This window comes from Microplitis mediator, chromosome 9 (assembly GCF_029852145.1).
Source record: "Microplitis mediator isolate UGA2020A chromosome 9, iyMicMedi2.1, whole genome shotgun sequence".
Lineage (NCBI taxonomy): Eukaryota > Metazoa > Arthropoda > Insecta > Hymenoptera > Braconidae > Microplitis > Microplitis mediator.
Genome location: NC_079977.1, coordinates 19,162,211 through 19,182,418, shown reverse-complemented (window position 1 = coordinate 19,182,418; position 20,208 = coordinate 19,162,211). Strand labels below are relative to the sequence as shown.

Sequence of the window (20,208 nt, the reverse complement as noted above, 5' to 3'; positions counted from 1 at the left end):
GTGTCGAGTTGAGGGTAATAGATGGTAAGCTGAGTACATGGAGTATAAGTGTGTATGGTAAGTTAAGTGTGCGATAGAGTACGTGTACGGTGTGTGGTATGTTTTGGAGTGTCTGTGTGATGGAGCGTGGATTTAACGGGGGATGTCTAGCTGTGTCACGGATAATGGCCAAGATAACGTGCCTCCCGACCAGCGATGACGACTAGGCCCAGGCCTAGCCCTCGGGGTTGACGTGGTGATCGCGGAGGTGCGACTGAGATGTCACTGCCCCTTCGTGGTGGTACCCGGAGTTAGCTGGGGTACGTGTACGGTTATTAGGGGGATGACAGGCCTTGTTTGCGATGCTCGAGGAAGCCCACAATTCGCTAACTTTGAATATCACGGGGAGTGACATTACGAGAAGGCCCGTGCTTCCACGGCTTGTATGTTTGTAAAGGTAAGAACGGATGGAGAAGCGAGAATGTGGGATTGAAAGAGATGGGGTGGAGTAAGCGAGTTAGAGTGGGAGATTATCGTGAAACAGTTGTGTGACTGCCGTTGAGGAGAAAAGTTGAGAATTGGCGTCGCTCGTGTACGAGTCGACCCAGTCGTCGAGTTTCGAGTCTTAGAGTAAGTGGTCGTGAGTCGGAGAGTCGCCATGGTGGACCTCGACCGCAACCGTGGACTGCTGTCGTTTTGGAGCTTGTGGCTCTGTGTAGGGTGCTCTTGAAGCCGTTCTGTCGTAGTAATTAATTGCCGTAAATTACTGCATTATTTTATATTTTATTTAGTAGTGTATAAAGTTTTGTAATTCGTCGTCGTCGAGAGGGTCCCGATGTCTTGCCCAGGTATTTATTTGCGTGATGTACCGAGAGTACTGGACCGTCATCTTTCTTGTATTTTATTTAGTTTTGTTTTGTTATTTTGTGTCTTTTATATTGGTTAATAAATCGGCTTCTTTCTCATTGAAAGAACCGCGACCCTCTCTCCACAACCTAGCATACTGAGTGCACCAGGACATGCCGCTATAGTTTTTAGGTTTTAATCTACGTGTACGTATAGACCGGTTGCCGATACCGGGGAAATAAAAGACGGCTGGCACCCGTCAGGATTTGGAGGAGATGAGAGGGGTGATTGGTGGGCGAAGTGTAACGTAGCCCGATTTCGTGTAATTTGAGTTTTGAGTTTTTGGAGTAAATTTATTGAGTAAGAATTTTGTGCAATTATTGGGTTTAATTGAGTATAAGAAAATATTATGTTACAGCATTATGATTCAACCATTGTGGGAATAGTAACATTGACAATAGTTGTCGCGGACGCCGCAATGTCAGTATGGCCATCAGGCCAATACTGCGTTGCCGTATCCACATTGCTTTTAGCCGATAAACCTAGTGTAACGACATCTGAATAGTTTTGGTGGTAATACGATAGTATACATTAATTGACACGCCAGAAATTATGGCGGGAAAAACTAGTAGCATTTCGCCCTCGGCATTGTAGTACGGGTCTCAGGGCCATTCTAGTTCACCGTGCCTGCTATGCATACATGTGAGCAATACAATAGCTCCAGCACTATACAGTATAGTAAATAACGCTATCCTTCTGGGACTCAAAACAATACTGTTTTGGAATATTCCACATACTATTTTAGTACCTGTCTTGATACCATCCCAGCATGATGTTTAACACCGTCCATTTCTTGCCGTGTAGTATCTTTATCAATTATATTTAATAAAATGTTAGCTTACGTACTTAACACACACTTGTAGCCTCGAAAGACGTAATTGGGTCTGCATAGACACTTGTAATCATGACAAATAGAATTTTCGGGCGCACATGGTTCATTATCACATGCTACGTTGAATGCTGTTGCACATGTCCTATTGCTAATACTATAATGGAAATCCACACATCTACAATGATTAGATTGAGAGCATGTTGAATGATTCATATATGTCTCGCAGTCTGAAGTACGTTCACAAGCCATTCCTAAGTATGCTGTATTATTAAAAATAAATTAAAATAATTTTGAAATAGAAATATTGATATTCATTACTTCTTATTTAATATTGGGTGACAATGATAAAAAATATGCTGTTTGATGTCGAAATCAAAATTCGCACAATTTTTCGCAGCGGTTAGTGGTTCTGATTTGTTATAACAATGCATTTCACCACTTTATAGAATTCTCGGGAATAAATGTGTGACTGAATGGCTACTATTTGCTGACGAGACTTCTAAAAGACAATTGCTACTGGGGCTATTAGATAATTGGATTTGAATTGAAGTTAATATAAAATCGATAGAGAGACAGCACCCTCTCCAGCTGATATAAATTATTGATGAGTGTAAGGTCATTCAATAGTAAAGGTTGTTTCGAAAATAAGTGTTTGTGCGTTAACATGAATTGTATTTTCAGACTACACATGCGCATTTCAAACTCATCAACCCGCATCTAAAGATTAATAAGGCTTGCGCACTGAACATTCGTTGTAATGATTCGATGTATACCCATCTAACAATCTTACAGAAATCTAGCCCAAGCCTAGTCACTAGGGCACTAGTAGTTAACATCTTTATATAACTATGGATTTTGCTGCAGACACTGGTCCAAAGTATTAGATTGTAAGTCTTGTCCAAGACTTAAATAAAACATTGTATTACGTTGTACTTTAAGGATTGTGCAAAAATATTCAATATATCTTGCTCAAGGTGTATTGATCAGTGACTTAAGCGAGTCTCGCACCAAAAATGAGATGCATAGATAGTGCGACATGGCACTTCATGAGCAGATCTGGCGTAAGACATACGTTCGTGTCTGCAAGTAATTTTTTGTGCAAGACTCGCTCGTGATAAGAGTAAGTAATTTTACTAAAAAATCTTCTAATTTCATTTCTACAATATCATGTGCGCTAATTCTTGTGATTATTGCCTAGACCAGTACTTTGCGATAGAGATCGTTATATAGATACGCTTGAAGGTGTTTGTACTAATCGCCTAAGGTATGTATGGCCAACTAAGGCCGAATAATGGATATATTTTGTTACGACTTACGTTCTTTACATTGAGTATTTGAAATAGTAATGTCTAGTGGTTTGCATTTACACCAATTATCGATGCATACTGAGTAATCCACTTTACACTCGTCATCTGTTTCGCAATATAAATTCAATAGTGGTAAGCATGAAGTTTGATCATCATTAGACAGTGTATTCAATGAGCAGCTACAAGTTTTCATTGAAGAACAATAGGAAAATCTTATTGTCTTACAATCAGAATCAATTTCACAGGGTGAGCCTATCAAGTCTGAAATAGTGAAACAAATATTGATTAGAATAAATACATCTCAATTTTACTTGAATCGTTACACAATTACTTGGTAAACATTGAGCATTGGATTGTTTTATGTAATTTTCATTGCATTGGCATTCATTATCAACACAAGAAGAATGATCTGCTGCACATTTTTCATCTTTCCAACAAAATGTTCCCAATAATGGTTGGCAACATGTTTGATTCACCATAATATTATTTGATCTACAGACACAAATTTCATCTTCCGAACACTTTGCATGCAATATGTCACTGCAATCGTGGTCATTTCTACAAGAAGCTCCCAATAACGCTGCATTTAAAATAAAATTGTTTTACGTCTTTAATGTTTAATTACTGTTATCAACGATATCTTCTAAATCGTTAGCATAAAATAGAAAGAATTTAAGCTAAATTGTTATTTCAAGTTGAACTAGTAGTACACGGAGAGAAATTAATTATTGTATCCACAATACGAAAATTGTAATTTTAACTATCTAAAATGGTAATAACATTTTTTAGTACTTATAATGATCAGTATTACAATTGAAAATAATAACAGTTATAATTGATGATGGTAACGGTTACTATCCAAAATGCTATTTGTAATTATTAAAAATTATAATTGTTACAATAGAAGATGGTAACTCTTACCATTCAAAGTTGCAAAAATTCTTAACTAAGAAGGTGTGTGTGCAAGTGTGCAGGCGAGTGTGTGTGTGTGCATGTGTGCGGGTTAGTGTGCGCATGTGCGCGTAAGTGTGCGGGTAAGCGTGCGCATGTGTGCGTGCGTGTATGCGAGCGTTGATATGGGTGTGCATGTGTGAATGTATATGTGTGTGTGTGTGTGAAATTAATCACTTCCCCAGTTAAACAAATTACACATAGACAAGCGTCAGAGTATAACGTTTATATATTAATTTTTTATTAGCTAAGATGGTCATCATTATTTAGGCTGATTATGAATTACGATTCTTTATAAAAGTAGTAAATATTCAAGATAATAACAGTTATAATTTCTGGTTATCATAAATAATTGTAAGCTTTACTACATAGATGGTAGATACTACTATTCAGATTGTTTATTTAATAATTTAAATTAGATTATCAATCATATAATTCAGTTTAAAAATTGTACTATAACTTGATGGTAAGTTTTACCATCAAATTCTCTCCGTGTACTTGAACAATGATCTTAATTGATGTTTAATAGGGTGGTCGTTAAAAATTAAATTTTCTCAGGTGCTCCATAAAGAGCTTCTATTTAGTGATAAGATACGTAGGGAATTCAGTTTCTTCTTTTTAAGTAAAAAGATCACGTACCGCAGGACGATCAGAGTTCATTTTCCGATACAATCGCGGTTTTTTTTTTAATCTCATAAAATATGCAGATCAACGGAAAAAATCATAGGAACAATTTTACAGGAAATTAAAATCTTAACAAAAAATGTCATTTTCATTTTTTTTTATAAAATATGTATTTACGAAGAAATTTTTACAAAACTTTTTTAGATCTTATCGAGTAAGAATTTTAAGGATTACAAATTTCGAAAATAACATTTTTCTAAGTATATAGAAACTACAACAAGCATTAATGATTGATGTGCTACGAGTTACAAAGTTGTCTATATTTAAGAAAAAACGTTATTTTTAACATTCGTAATCCTTAAAATGCTCACTCGATAAGATCTAAAAAAGTTCTTTTTAAATATCTTCATAAATACACATTTAATAAAAAAAATGAAAGTGACCTTTTTTGTCAAGAATTCAATTTCCTACAAAATTTTGCTTATGATTTTTTCCTATAATTTGCATATTTCATGAGATATTTCGAAAAATCCGCGATTGTATCGAAAAATGAGTTTTGATCGTCCTGCGGCACGTGTTCTTTTTACTTAAAACGAAAAAACAAAATTCCCCACGTCCTTTTTCACTAAAAATAAGCTTTGTATGAAATGCCTGAGAAAATTTAATTTTTAACGACCATCCTTATTTTGAGCCCAAACATATAATTAGTACAATCAAAACTTAGACAATACAACAAACAATTTTTCTTCATACCTCGGTCGAAAGTACGTATCTCCGGCATCAATTTTGCGGCAGAAAGTCTAACATTTGTGCCGTGCTGGAAATACTTGCGCGCCATCTATAACAGCGGGCGGAATGAAAGTAATAGTGGGACGAAAGAGTTATTTGTGCACACTGTTACCCGGTTATACGTATACTACCGTCACTTCGAGGAGATTTGTTGACACTCTCACTCATATTTATAACCTCAAAACTTGTTTACAATAACTTTGACATTCGATAGGTCTGTGTTTTTGCAAAAGTAAAATTTACTAAAGATCTATAAAAACTAACAAATTGTTTTTAATAAATTTAATAGTTTTTAAAAACCAAAAAATTATTTTTAATAAATTTAATAATTTTTAATAACTAAAAAATCGTTTTTGATAAATTTAAAAATTTTTTAAAAATTAGACAGTATTTCTTTGAAAAATGTGTAATGATAATTTGTTTTGTACATAGATGAACTCGATGCCTGCCCCCTGACCAGCAGCATTCGCTTCTCTCGTGCCGCAAATGTCGGGGCAGGCATCAATACATGCTAAAACGTAGTTATATAATCTATACATCTTTGATTTGTCAACGTACTTTCGTCCGGGTATAAAGAAAAATAGCATACACCACACGAACAGAAATTTGAGTGCCCTGAACTGCGCGCCTTGATGCCCTCGACTTCGCCCAAGGCATCATGACGCGCAGTGTAGAAATCTCAACTTTCTGCCCTTGTAGTGTAATATACTATTAAATTTTTTCTACAAAAAGAATATCGAACTCAGAAGTAGATTTCAGGAAATTTATTTTCATCTTGAGTAAGTATTTTGAAGAAGTTTTGCTCAATAAAAAAATTTGCTTAAGTGATTTTCATCAACTCGCCAATGCTACCCTTACCGGAAAAAACTAACCAGCACTAATAAGAAACACTATTGCTTTAGTTTTTTCGCGCACTAATTGGCTACCCTGCTTAAAAACCCGATTGATTCTTATAGCCGTATGTATGAGGCCCTATACTTAACTATAGCATTTCTCATAGGACTCATTTATTCTTATAGAATCTCTATGAGAATTTATGAGAATCTATTGAATTCTATGAGATTTTATAAACAGGGTAGGGTCATTACTCAGTGAACACATGACCTTGATTTGACGTCATACGTAAGCCATAGAAATGTCACGGCAGCTTATATATTAGGTGTATAACTTAATTTTTACAGATTTTTAAGTAGTTTTTTAATTATAAAAAAATAATGAACAACAAACTTAATCTTGGAAATATTGTCCATCGTGCTCTATGACCTTGCGCCATCTATCAGGTAGCATACGGATGCCGTCGCGAAAGAAACTTGCAGGCTTCGAGACGATAGAATCATCGACGAATGTACACACATCATCCAGCGTTTTGAGCTGTTTAATCTCTAAACTGTACTGCATTGACCGAAACAAATGAAAGTCAGATGGGGCCAGGTCTGGTGAATATGCCGCGGGCGAGAGAACTTCCCATCCAAAATTCAAGAGGGTCTTTTGAGTCACGCGAGCAACGTGAGGTCGAGCGTTATCATGCAGTAGTATGACTTGCCGGCTTCCTTGCCCAGTAAATGGCCTTTTCTGATCCAGCTCTTCATTCAATTTGTTCAACTGTCAACTGTAGCACTCTGCTGTCACCGTCTGACCAGTTTCCAGAAGTTTATAATAAAGCAACTGAACGTCAAACTTTTCTAAGGCCAAAGTTATCGATAAACTCGATAATAGACTATTTAGACATTTTAGATTAAATCTTTAGCGTAAGCAGAAAAAATTAAGTTTAAATTTTTAAATGATAATATACCGAAAATCCTATCATTTAGGATGACAAAGAGAATGTTGCGAAAGTTTGAACTCTTTTAATATTAAGATTATAAAGTTCAGTATCGCAATTTTTCGATAGAGGCAATTTCATACGGTTTTGTGGAATTATTTAATGTTTCGCAAAGTTTTATAAAATTTTCTAAATTTCACATCACAGCAAAAAAAAATTAATTACAAAAATTTTTACTAAGTATTACACAATTTCGGAAAATTTGTTTAAAATAATTTTTTTTTGTTCTCGAGTTAAATTTCATAAAATTTGATCGACTGCTTTAGTATTTAATGAGAATTCTTATTAAATGTCGAAGAATTTTATAGGTATTCATAAAAATCTATAAAATTATCATCCAGTTCCAATAACAGAATTATTGTTTCTAAAAAATGTTACACAATGTTGAGTTTTTACAAAATTTTATGAAGCTTGATAAAATTTCATAAAAGTTCATAGAGTATTTTTAAATTTTGTAAAAAACCACCACAAAAACTTATGAACTCCGTCTTTTCCGACATTTAACTATAATGTATATAATACATCAATTAAACACTAAGCTCCAACTTTCATGATGTGGACCAGTAAGCAGCGTTCAGGTTACCAGCCAAGAGGAGCCGTGTTCGAGCCCAGCAGACGCCCAGGATCTTTTCATTATCTTATCGTATTAAATCTTGCTTCTAAATTTGTAATGGGTTCGCGCGGTAATCATCAAATCAAAAATTCCATGTTTTAATTTTTTTTTTTTTTGAAAAATATTTTTTCCAGATTGATAATTTTGACATCACCTATATGTCATATTGACGTCATAGAATGTCACAGGAACATCACATTTACATCATGTTTACGTCATGAGTTTTACAGCATAACCTTACGTAATAAAGTGTAAAATAATGAGTCACACTTGACTCATTCCGACTCATATCTTACGTGAATAAGACATAGCGTAAGGTCACTCCGACGTCAAATTTACGTCAATGTGTTTACTGGGTAGAGCGTGTAGTGCTATTAGTATTGCGAGATCCATTAGTACTCCGATTGATGAACACTAATACACCACTATTATCACTAATCGCATCCAAGAATGTAGTAATATTCACTAGTCAGAGTACTAATAGTCACTTATGGTCACTCACAAAACACTTATCAACACTAATGAATATTTAATAGTGTTCATTAGGTTTTTTCCGTAAGGGTGGTTATTATGCTATTATGCTGATGACACTAAAAAATCCGAGGATACTAGCTAAGAATTAGACGCACTAATTACACTAAAGTATTAGTGTGCGATAGAACTAGACCGTTAGTTTTTCAATAGTGTTTTCTAATAGTTTTCATTTGTGTTTTTGTCTAAAAGATCTATCGGTAATCAGTTACCTTTTGCTATACAAAAGTAATCAATTCCGGACATTTTCTGTTTACATGTAAAATCACTATAACAACATGCTGGTTGATGATGAGGATTACACTGAAAAAGTTCAAAACATTTAGTTTAGTATTGCCTGGTTCAATATAAATATAAATATAAATGAACATATATGTGAATACAATTTCTTTATAGTTGGCGCACTGATTAACCCCAGTTTCATTATTTGCTTCTACTTGACAAATGCATAATGTCAATACAGTTAAAATTACGCGCAGTTTGTAAACTTAATTATTTATCAACATTTTCTGGTAATTTCATCAAATGTACTTTGTAGAGTAAGGATAAGCAGAAATAAAATACTTAATTTCTGTTGCAGAAAAACAATTTTAACCATCGTAATTTTTATATCTATAGATTGGAGTCATACTTAGCTTCATATCAGTAGTTAATGACTTTAATTAAAAATAAAAATGACGTTTTAACAATATTCGTCAAAGCTACTCGGTAACATTTGACAAATTTTGAAGAAAAAGATATAATATCATTTAGTGACCTTGTAACAAGACACACAATAAAAGAATCAATTATACGTAATATTTTATTGTCTTTGACAATGAAGCCCATTTTACCTCAAAAATAGAATTTTCGATTTCTTAATTAATGATTCGAATAGTGGATATTTCAAAATAAAAATAATTTACATAAATTTTAATTTGGGTGCACTGTCTGATCAACTTGCGGGTATGTGTGTGTGTGTGTGTGTGTGTGTGTGTGTGTGTGTGTGTGTGTGTGTGTGTGTGTGTGTATGTGTGTGTGTGTGTGTGTGTGTGTGTGTGTGTGTGTGTGTGTGTGTGAATGAATGTAAAACCTTCATGTCTTTATAATGAGTAAAACGATTGAAATGGTTGAGGTGGCTATCGAAAGAGTTTGTTGGCCGTCAACTTTTCTAAAGATTTGGAATTGATCGATTAAATGGACTCTAAGATATAGTAGAAACACAAAAAAAAAAATTTTTATCTCCGTTTCTTCAAAATTTTTAAGAAATGGCTCGATCGATCGATTTCAAAATCTAATTAGCTCTAGAATCCAATAAAACGCGTCGATTGCCACTTTAACCTTCTCAATCAGTCAATTCGTTTGAACGACACCGTTGGAGAAAAAAAGGGTAAAAAATGATTTTTTTCGAAAACAACGACATACAAAAGTATTTTCGAGCTCGAAGAGCTCGTTGTATTCACAACAATATTTCCGAGCTCAAGAAGCTTGAAAACAGCGGAAAGTCTTGGGACTTGCCCGAAGGGTAAACCGATAAACCAATTTTTTTTTCCTATGTTTTTAGGGAGTGATCCATTTCTGTGGCAACTTATAATTTCATTTGATTACTTGAAATATAAGTCAAGAAAAAAGATCCACTGTATTAGCATCTGCAAATCCATTATTTCTCTCACAATTCCATTTTTCCCACCCGTCACCTATTTTTCAGCTGTATTCAAGTGGAATCAGATAGCAATCCGTCGTTTTGAAAAGGGTGACTAATATTTCATGAATTTGGCATTAAAGGACTAAAAAGAAAAACTCTTCATGATTTATTTATTTAATTTATTAAGTATTTTAATAATCAATTGTCAATGCAGAGAACACCTACTCTACAAAAGCAAAGCTTAAAATGGTCCATAGGATCCACTATTATTCAGATTTTCTTTGAGTTAACTGGTATGCATAGATTATTAGCGACAGCGATGAACTTTGGTTTACATTGACACCTAAAATCAATGCAAACAGACTTCTGAGCCATGCATTGATCATCTTTCCAACAATATCCGTTTAAAATTGGCATACATGTTGATGGTGTGACTGCTATATTATTCAATGCACAAACGCATTTTCCTTCGGGTAAACAAGAAGAATGCCATGAATCGCTGCATTCCAAAACATCAGTACAGGAACTAACCAAGTGTGCTGCAACAATCAATCACTGTATAAATGAATTGGATTACCCAATTTCGTAATAAACCTTATAATTTTTCAAGTTGGCATTGGTAAATTGTACTAACTTTCAACACATTTGTCAACAGATACTGCCGTGTAATTACTTCTACATTGACATTGATTATCAGAACAGTAAAATGAATCAGAATAACAATTCTGATCATCTGAACAAAATCCATTCAAAGTTGGTGCACAAAAAAATTTATCAAGGGCAAAATAATTCATTTTACAAACACAGAAATTATCTGCTGAACATCTTAAATTTTTTATGTGCATACAATCCAGGTCTGTTGCACACAACTTGCCTATCATAACTGAACAAAATGAAAATTTAGAACATTAAGTATTACAATCAATTTATTATTATACTGTGAAGAAAAGAGTTAATCAAGAGTCAAATTTCTTTTTAAACCCGCGTGAGTATTTTTTCTAAAGTTCAAGAAAAATAAATAAATAACAGATACTTTCTATATCATAAGTAAATCTGCATTCAAACTGCGGGTTCTGATACCTGTTCAGTGAGCCGGAACAAACTAATTTTTGACCAGTTCGATTAATTCAGAAGTAGCTAATCACTATCGGCCACCTAATCACTGTGATCAAAAGTTGTCTTGTTTTAACTGACTACACTGGTCGAAAAATTTGATCTAATTTTAGTCTAATCTGACTATTTGATCTGCTGTTGATCTTTTATACAAATTTTAAGCTGTTTGTGATCTGTTGTTTTTAAACACAATAACGTCACGGGCATAAAACTAGATTAATTCTCAAACTTCAAAAAATTTAGTTTTAAAAATTTGCACAGACCAAACTAGATTAAATCATGGACTTGTAATATATTCATTTATGAGCAATATTGATAAAAAACATATTGTTAAAAAATTGATTATGTTTTATTTACTATTTATCTAGTATTGTTTGTTTAAAAATGTCGACAGTTAATGAAAGTTTGACAGCTTTATGTTTTAGTTCTCTTGACTGATTATTTATAGTATTGAATAAAAGTAATAAAATAACTCTTGAAATGTGAAAAAATTTTCCTTATTCACTGGATAAAATCGAAACTATTTTGGCATTAGAAACCATAAAAATTTTTGTGACATCTTATTACAGAAGCGCATTAGCATGTCTCAAATATCAAGAAAATTAAAATAAATTTATGAATTTATATTATGATGATTATAATTATTTAAATTTGTTAAAAGTCCTGTTTTCGATCTGAAAGCGATTAAAAACAGACTAGAAATTATAGTAGATAAAGTCTGGTTTTGTCCTTAAAAACAATTGAACACAAACTATGAACTATAATAAACAAGTGTGTTCTTAGACTAAACGCGACTTAAAACAGACCAAATATCATACGAAAATAAGTCTTATATTGGCCTGGATAAGGAATAATACGAGGAAAAAGAGATTAAATTCTAATATAAAATAAATACGATTTATCAACTCAAATTCAAGAAAAAATATTTGAATTTATCATTTATTTTAAAACAGATCTAATCTTTTGACCTGGGTGAACAGTAGGGTGTCCGTTATTTACTAAATTAGATTTTTTTACTTGGGTATAATATAAATCATATATTTGTGATCCAAAAATAAGAAAAAAAAATAAAAAAGTTTATTCTAATGCCGTTTAACCCTGCCTAAGTAATGATACATTCTCATTTCAGTACAATGAGAAAAATGTAATTACTTGCTTAAAAATGAGTGCACAGTAATGACTAATACATATTTTTGTAGGAAATTTCCCGCTCTCCAAAAAAGGTCTCTTATGCTTTTGTCGTGAATCGAACTGTTTAAGAGATATTGAAGGTCAAAGTTAGATTTGTTTAAAAAAATTTGCGTTTTTGTTTGAAATTTTATAACTCTCTAACACCTAGACATAAAATTAAGCACTGTAAACTTTCTTGTAGGAAATTTATTGCTCTTCAAAAAAGGTATCCAACACTTTTTCCCTAAATCCAACCATTTGAGTGATATCGAAGCTCAAAGTTGATAGATTTAAAAATGAATGTTTTTCGATTAAAATTCTATAACTCTCCAGCAAACGAATATTTACGTAGGCTTTTAACAGTTTTTCGTCGGAAAATTTACCGCTCTACAAAAAAGGTCTCTATAATTTTTTCGATAAACTCAACCGTTTAAGAAATATTTAAGCTCGAAAAAAAAGAAATTTTTTATATCATCAGAGCAAAATTTTGTGTTGGTTTGTGAAACTTTTCTTTCAACTTAAAGCTTAAATATTACATTTTTCTCATTGTACTGAAATGAGAATGTATCATTACTTAGGCAGGGTTAAACGGCATTAGAATAAATTTTTTTTTTTTTTTTATTATTTTTGGATCACAAATATATGATTTATATCATACCCAAGTAAAAAAATCTAATTTGGTAAATAACGGACACCCTAGTGAACAGGTATTGGTCCACGCAGTATCAATCGAGGTGAGATTATAATATTTCTACTCACTGGGTTCACATTGGTAATTGAAATGTGGCAAGTAATCATAATTACATTGACATCTATTTGAAAAACAAACAGAATTTTTTACGTAGCAATCGTTATTTTTCGAACAATAACCATCTAAGAGGGGTGCACACTTTCCGTTACCTAAAGGAATATGATTTTCTTTACAGACGCATTTGTTGTCACTAGAACATGTTTGTCCCGTGCCCACACAATCAGAATTATCTTCACAATATTGAAACGATTGCCCTATTGGAATATAAATAGTCCATTATTATGATAACTCATTACTACTTGACCGTACAGAAGCGTAAACTAACTTGGTACACATTCAGCATTTAAGTGTTTCATAAGGTTGGGAATGCATTGACATTTATTATTAATACAAATAGAGTTTTCTATTTCACAAGGTTTACTCGTTGTACAGAATTGGCCAAGTGGCGGGGCACATTCTGTGCCATTAAGTGCAATGTAATCTATGTTACACAAACACTTCCTCTCCTTTGAACAATATGAGTACTTTATATTGGCGCAGTCGTTATATCCCTTGCATGTCTTCTCCAGCGAAACTAAAAATAAGAAAAATAATACTTATAGAGGAACTGATCGATACTGATTATACAGAGTATTAGATTTGACCGTATGGATCGTTTATCTATTTAACTTTTCTTAAAAAATCTGATAAATTCTTTTGCTGTCTGTATAAGGCCGTGCACTTAACTATAGCACTTCTCATAGATCTTATTGATTCTTATAAAATCTTTATGAGAATTTATGAGAATCTATTAGATTTCATGAGATTCTCTAAACAGAGAGCAACTTGATACTTTCGAAAATTTTGATTTAAATAGAGTTATAATTTTTTTATATTTATGCATGTATCAATCATATGTATTTTCGCATGAAGTATTTAATAAACTAAATAATAAATGTTTATAAAATATGATTTCAATAACTTTCATCTACTATTATTTTAACCATCAAACTTTTAATCTGATGAATTCATATCTTTGGCATGTTCATTTTCAGGATATTCTGTCCGTAGATATGTTATTCATCGGATATTATTTCCGTGGATATTTTGTTGTGTAGTTATTTTGTCTGCGGATATGTTGTTACGCAACATTGTAATTTTTACTGTAAATCTCATTTTATGTAACGATTGTTAATAACCTTAAGGTTTTATAAATTATTGTTGCACTTACTTGGTGTACACTCGTCATTAGAATGAGCGAAGAAATTATCTAGACACTGACATTTCTTAAGAAAACAGTAAGAATTTTGAGTGACACAATCATTATTAACTGTGCAGCTACCCCCTATCAGTGGTATGCAAGTTGATGAATCAGATTCACTGTAATTTGTTTGACAAACACATATATAATCATCTGAACATGTTGCAAATTCAATAATCTGACAGTCTGTATCCTTTTGACATGGACTTCCCAAAAATGCTTCTACATAAAATGAACAAACAAAATTAATTATACACGGTAAAAAATTGATTGTGGATATCACTATGACAGTACGGGTGCGAACGCCATACTGTATGGTATCGAAGATTTTTATAGGTTATAAAATTGTATGCATAGGTGATTCAACGATTGCGGTAATAGTAACATTGGCAATAGTTGTCGTGGACGCCGCAATATCAGTATGGCCGTCAGGACCATACTGCGTTGCCGTATCCACATTGCTTCTACCCGATAAACCTAGTCTTACAACATCTATATAGTTTTGGTGGTAATACGATAGTATACATTGATTGACACGCCAGAAATTATGGCGGAATAAACTAATAGCATTTCATCCTCGGCATTGTAGTACGGGTCTCAGGGCCATTCTAGTCCACCGTGCCTGCTATGCATACGTGTGAGCAATACAATAGCTCCAGCACTATACAGTATAGTAAATAACGCTATCCTTCTGGGACTCAAAACAATACTGTTTTGGAATATTCCACATACTATTTTAGTACCTGTCTTGAGACCATACCAGCATGGTGTTGAACACCATCTATTTCTTGCCGTGTAGTATCTTTATCAATTATATTTAATAAAATGTTAGCTTACGTACTTAACACACACTTGTAGCCTCGAACGACGTAGTTGGGTCTGCATTGACACTCGTAATCATGACAAACAGAATTTTCGGGCGTACATGGTTCATTATCACATGTTGCATTGAATGCTGGTGCACATGTCCTATTGTTTATACTATAATGGAAATCAACACATCTACAATGATTAGATTGAGAGCATGTTGAATGATTCATATATGTCTCGCAGTCTGAAGTACGTTCACAAGCCATTCCTAAGTATGCTGTATTATTAAAAATAAATTAAAATAATTTTGAAATAGAAATATTGATATTCATTACTTCTTATTTAATATTGGGTGACAATGATAAGAAATATGCTGTTTGATGTCGAAATCAAAATTCGCACAATTTTTCGCAGCGGTTAGTGGTTCTGATTTGTTATAACAATGCATTTCAGCACTTCATGGAATTCATGGACGACAAATGCGCGACTGAATGGCTACTATTTGCTGACGAGACTTCCAAAAGACAATTGCTACTGGGGCTATTAGAAAATTGGATTTGAATTGAAGTTAATATAAAATCAATAGAGAGTCAGCCCTTCCCCCCAGCTGATACAAATTATCGATGAGTTTAAGGTCATTCAATAGTAAAGGTTGTTTTGAGAATTAGTGTTTGTTCGTTAACGTGACTAGTATTTTCAGACTACACATGCCTATTCCAAGCCCTCTATCCTGCATCTAGAAATTAATTGAGCTTGCGCACTGAACATTTGTTGTAACGATTCAATATATACCCACATATACCCATATAACAATCTTACAGAAATCTAGCACAAGCCTAGTCACGAGGACACTAGTTGTCAAGGTCTTTATATAACTATGGATTTTGCTGCAGACTCTGGTACAAAGTAAAGATTGCAAGTCTTGTACAAGGCTGAAATAAAACATTGTGTTCTGTTGTAATTCAAGGATTGTGCAAGAATATGTGATATATCTTGCTCAAGGTGTATTGGACAGTGATTTGAGCTCATTTTGCACCAAAAACTTTTTGCACATACTAACGTATATCTTGCACCAGATCTGCTTAAGAAGAGTAATATTCCACTATCTATCTTACTTTTGTCTCTGTCACTTTATCCCTCCATTGGCATATGATACGAGATCCCGGGGTAAAGCGTAAGAGATAGAAGTGAGATGCATAAATAGTGTGACATGGTACTTCTTGAGCAGATCTGGCGCAAGATATGTGTTCGTGTATGCAAGAAATTTTTGGTGCAAGACTCGCTCGAGATAGGAGTAAGTAATTTTACTAAGAAATCTTCAAATTTCATTTCTACAATATCATGTTCGCTAATTCTTGTGATTATTGCCTAGACCAGTACTTTGCGATAGAGATCGTTATATAGATACGCTTGAAGGTGTTTGTACTAATCGCCTAAGGTATGTATGGCCAACTAAGACCGAATAATGGATATATTTTGTTACGACTTACGTTCTTTACATTGAGTATTTGAAATAGTCATGTCTAGTGGTTTGCATTTACACCAATTATCGATGCATACTGAGTGATCCACTTTACACTCGTCATCTGTTTCGCAATATAAATTTAATAGTGGTAAGCATGAAGTTTGATCATCATTAGACAGTGTATTCGATGAGCAGCTACAAGTTTTCATTAAAGAACAATAAGAAAATCTTATTGGCTTACAATGAGAATCAATTTCACAGAGTGAGCCTATCAAGTCTGAAATAGTGAAAAAATATCGATTATAATAAATACATCACAATTTTACTTGAATCGTTACACACTTACTTGGTAAACATTGAACATTGGATTGTTTCATGTAACCTTCATTGCATTGACATTCATTATCAACACAAGAAGAATGATCTGCTGCACATTTTTCATCCTTCCAACAGAATGTTCCCAATAATGGTTGGCAAGATGTTTTATTCACCATAATATTATTTGATCTACAGATACAAATTTCATCTTTCGAACACTTTGCATGCAATATGTCACTGCAATCTTGGTCATTTTTACAAGAAGTTCCTAATAACGCTGCATTTAAAATAAAATCGTTTTACGTCGTTGATGATTAATTATCGTTATCAAATATATCTTATAAATCTTTATCAAAAAATTAAAAAAATTTGAGCAAAATTGATTTTTTAAGTTGAACTAGCAGTACTTCAACATCTAAATCGATGTTTAAGCCTAAACATATTATTAGTACAATCAAAACTTTGACAATATAACGAACAATTTTAAGTTTTCTCTAGAAAAAGAATATCAAACTCAGAAGTAGATTTTAGAAAATTTATTTTCATCTTGCGTGAGTATTTTGAAAAATTTTGGCTCAATAAATGCGTAAGTGATTTTCATCAACTCACGAATGCCACCCTTATAGGAAAATACAAATCAGCACCAATGAAAGACTCTATTCCATTAGTTTTTTCGCGCACTAATGGGCTACCTTGCTTAAACAATCCGATAGATTCTTATAGTTGTATGTAAAAGGTCCTATACTTAACTATAGCACTTCTTATTCTTAGAAAATCTCTTTGGGAATTTATGAGAATCTATTGAATTCTATAAGATTTTCTAAACAAGGTAAGGTCATTAGTGCCTGTAGTGCTATTAGTGTTGCAAGATCCATCAGTACTCCAATTAATCAACACTAATACACCACTATTATCACTAATCGCATCCAATAGTGTAGTAATATTCACTAGCCACAATACTAATGGTCACTTATGATTACTCATAAAACACTTATCAACACTAATGAATATTCAATAATGTTCATTAGGTTTTTTCCGTAAGGGTAGTTATTGTGGTATTATGGTTATGACACTAAAAATCCGAGGATACTAACTAAGAACTAAAAGATCTATCAGTAATCAGTCACCTGTTGCCATACAAAAGAAATCATTTCCAGACATTTTCGGCTTACATGTTAAGTCACTATCACAACATGCTGGTCGATGATGAGGGTTACACTAAAAAAGTTCAAAAAATTCAGTTTAGTATTGTCTTGTTCATTATATGTATATATATATATATATATAAATATATATGAACATAAATAAATACTGTTTCTTTATAGTTGGCACACTTATTAACCCCAGTTCCATGATTTGCTTCTAATTGACAAATGCATATTGTCAATACAGCTAAAATTACGTGCAATTTGTAAACTAAATTGTTTATCAACATTTTCTGGTAATTTCATCAATTGTACTTTGTAGAGTAAAGACAAGCAGAAATAAAATATTTAATTTCTTTTACAGAAAAAAAATTTTAACAATTATCGTGCACAGAAATTACAACATTGCGGTTATTTTTTGTTTAATGTGATTATTATACCTATAGAATGGAGTCATACTTAGCTTCATATCAGAAGTTAATGACGTTGATTAGAAATAAAATAGACGTCTTAACAACAGTCGTCAAAGCTACTCGGCAACATTTGACAAATTTTGAAGAAAAAGATATAATATCATTTAGTGACCTTGTAACAAGACACACTATAGAAGAATTAATTACACGTAATATTTTATTGTCTTCGACAATGATGCCCATTTTACTTCAAAACTAGAATTTTCTATTTTTCAATTAATGATTTCGATAGTGAATATTTGAAAATAAAAATAATTTACATAAATTTTAATTTGGGTGCACGGTGATCAACTTGCCCCATCATTTTTTACAGATCGTAACTAAAAATTTGAGGAAAGGAAACAACACTTGAGAATCGCAATCACGATGTCTCATTTTGCCTTAGTTGTTTAAAATTAAAGCGACAAATAACGGAAAAAAATGTCAACTTAGTAGACTTTATTAAGCATTACAATATTACACTGATGAAATTGCAACATCGTTATCGTACGGAAGAATGTCCTTCACCTGGCACACAGGGTCCACCTTTATTTAGGTTTTCTTTCTGATTAACGATACGCACATATTATTAGCAACGGCAATGAAGTTTGGCTTGCATTGACACCTGAAATCAATGCAAGTAGAGTTCTCGGCCATACATTGATCATCTTTCCAACAATATCCGTTTATAATTGGCAGACATGTTGATGGTCCGATTACTATATTACTTCATGCACAAGCACAATTTCCTTTGGGTAAACAAGTGGAATGCCATGAATCACTGCATTCCGTAACATCAGTACAAAAACTAAGCAAGTGAGCTGTAACGACCAATTAACGATGTATAAATTTGATTACCTAACTTTCTGATAATTTTGATAATTTTATATATTGACATCGATAAAATAGTACTTACTTTCAACACATTTGTCAATTGATACTGCCGTGTGATACTTTTGCATCGACATCGATTACCAAAACAGTGAAATGAATCAGAATAACAATCGCCATCATCTGAACAAAATCCATTTAAAGTCGGTACACAAAGCAATTTATCAAGCGCAAAATAATTCATTTTACAAGCACAGAAATTATCTACTGAACATTTTGAATTTGTAATTTTTTTACAATCCGTGTCTCGTGAACACAACTTTCTCAGCATAACTGAATGAATAAAAAATAAAAATTAACATCTACTTAATACAACTGAGTGATGACTTAACTACAGAAAATCAAAAATATATTTGGAGTTAATTGTCACAAAATATATGTGCTGTTCTTAACGCTTTTAGGGTTATGAATTGTTCGTCTATGTCTTGGCCAGAAGTAGGCACATCGGTCATGGATCGCCCTCATGCAAAAAAAAATAGTTAAACTTATATTACATTTAATTATATGCAATTAGATAATTATATATAGTTGTGTGTAATTTTATATAATTACTTTTGTGACGTATATACAATTATATATAATCATGCCATCTTACAAAAATGAGCAATAAAATAGATGCATTCTGAAGAGCATAGAGTCATATGTAATTATCATTTATATACCCGAGTGAGTCTATAAGATCAGATATGGTTATAGATGATCATATACAATTATGTATAACTATAAATAACTCAATTTAAATATTGAAATTATGCCGGAACTTTGTATATAACTAGAAGACTTTTGCGTGCTGACGCGCACCCATTATTTTTTTAACTTCCCCCTAAAAAAATTAAAAATTTTCAAAAATTCGGGAAGTTATTGGTTTCGGTCCG

At 32.8% G+C, this 20,208-nt stretch overlaps 1 protein-coding gene across 1 annotated transcript in view; it reads right to left on the bottom strand.

The window, feature by feature from the left end:
- The window catches only part of LOC130674236 (prion-like-(Q/N-rich) domain-bearing protein 25), a 31,419-nt gene extending 12,009 nt beyond the window's left edge, over positions 1–19,410 (bottom strand). The window contains exons 1-9 of the mRNA XM_057479505.1: positions 19,359–19,410; positions 16,874–17,122; positions 16,553–16,804; positions 15,094–15,339; positions 14,223–14,474; positions 13,338–13,469; positions 13,162–13,266; positions 3,356–3,604; positions 3,034–3,285 (exon numbers count right to left, since the gene is read on the bottom strand). Of these exons, the coding sequence (XP_057335488.1) occupies positions 3,034–3,285; positions 3,356–3,604; positions 13,162–13,266; positions 13,338–13,469; positions 14,223–14,474; positions 15,094–15,339; positions 16,553–16,804; positions 16,874–17,122; positions 19,359–19,410 (1,789 nt within the window). The remainder of the gene's footprint in view (positions 1–3,033; positions 3,286–3,355; positions 3,605–13,161; positions 13,267–13,337; positions 13,470–14,222; positions 14,475–15,093; positions 15,340–16,552; positions 16,805–16,873; positions 17,123–19,358) is intronic.
- Between the last annotated feature and the right edge of the window lie 798 nt (positions 19,411–20,208).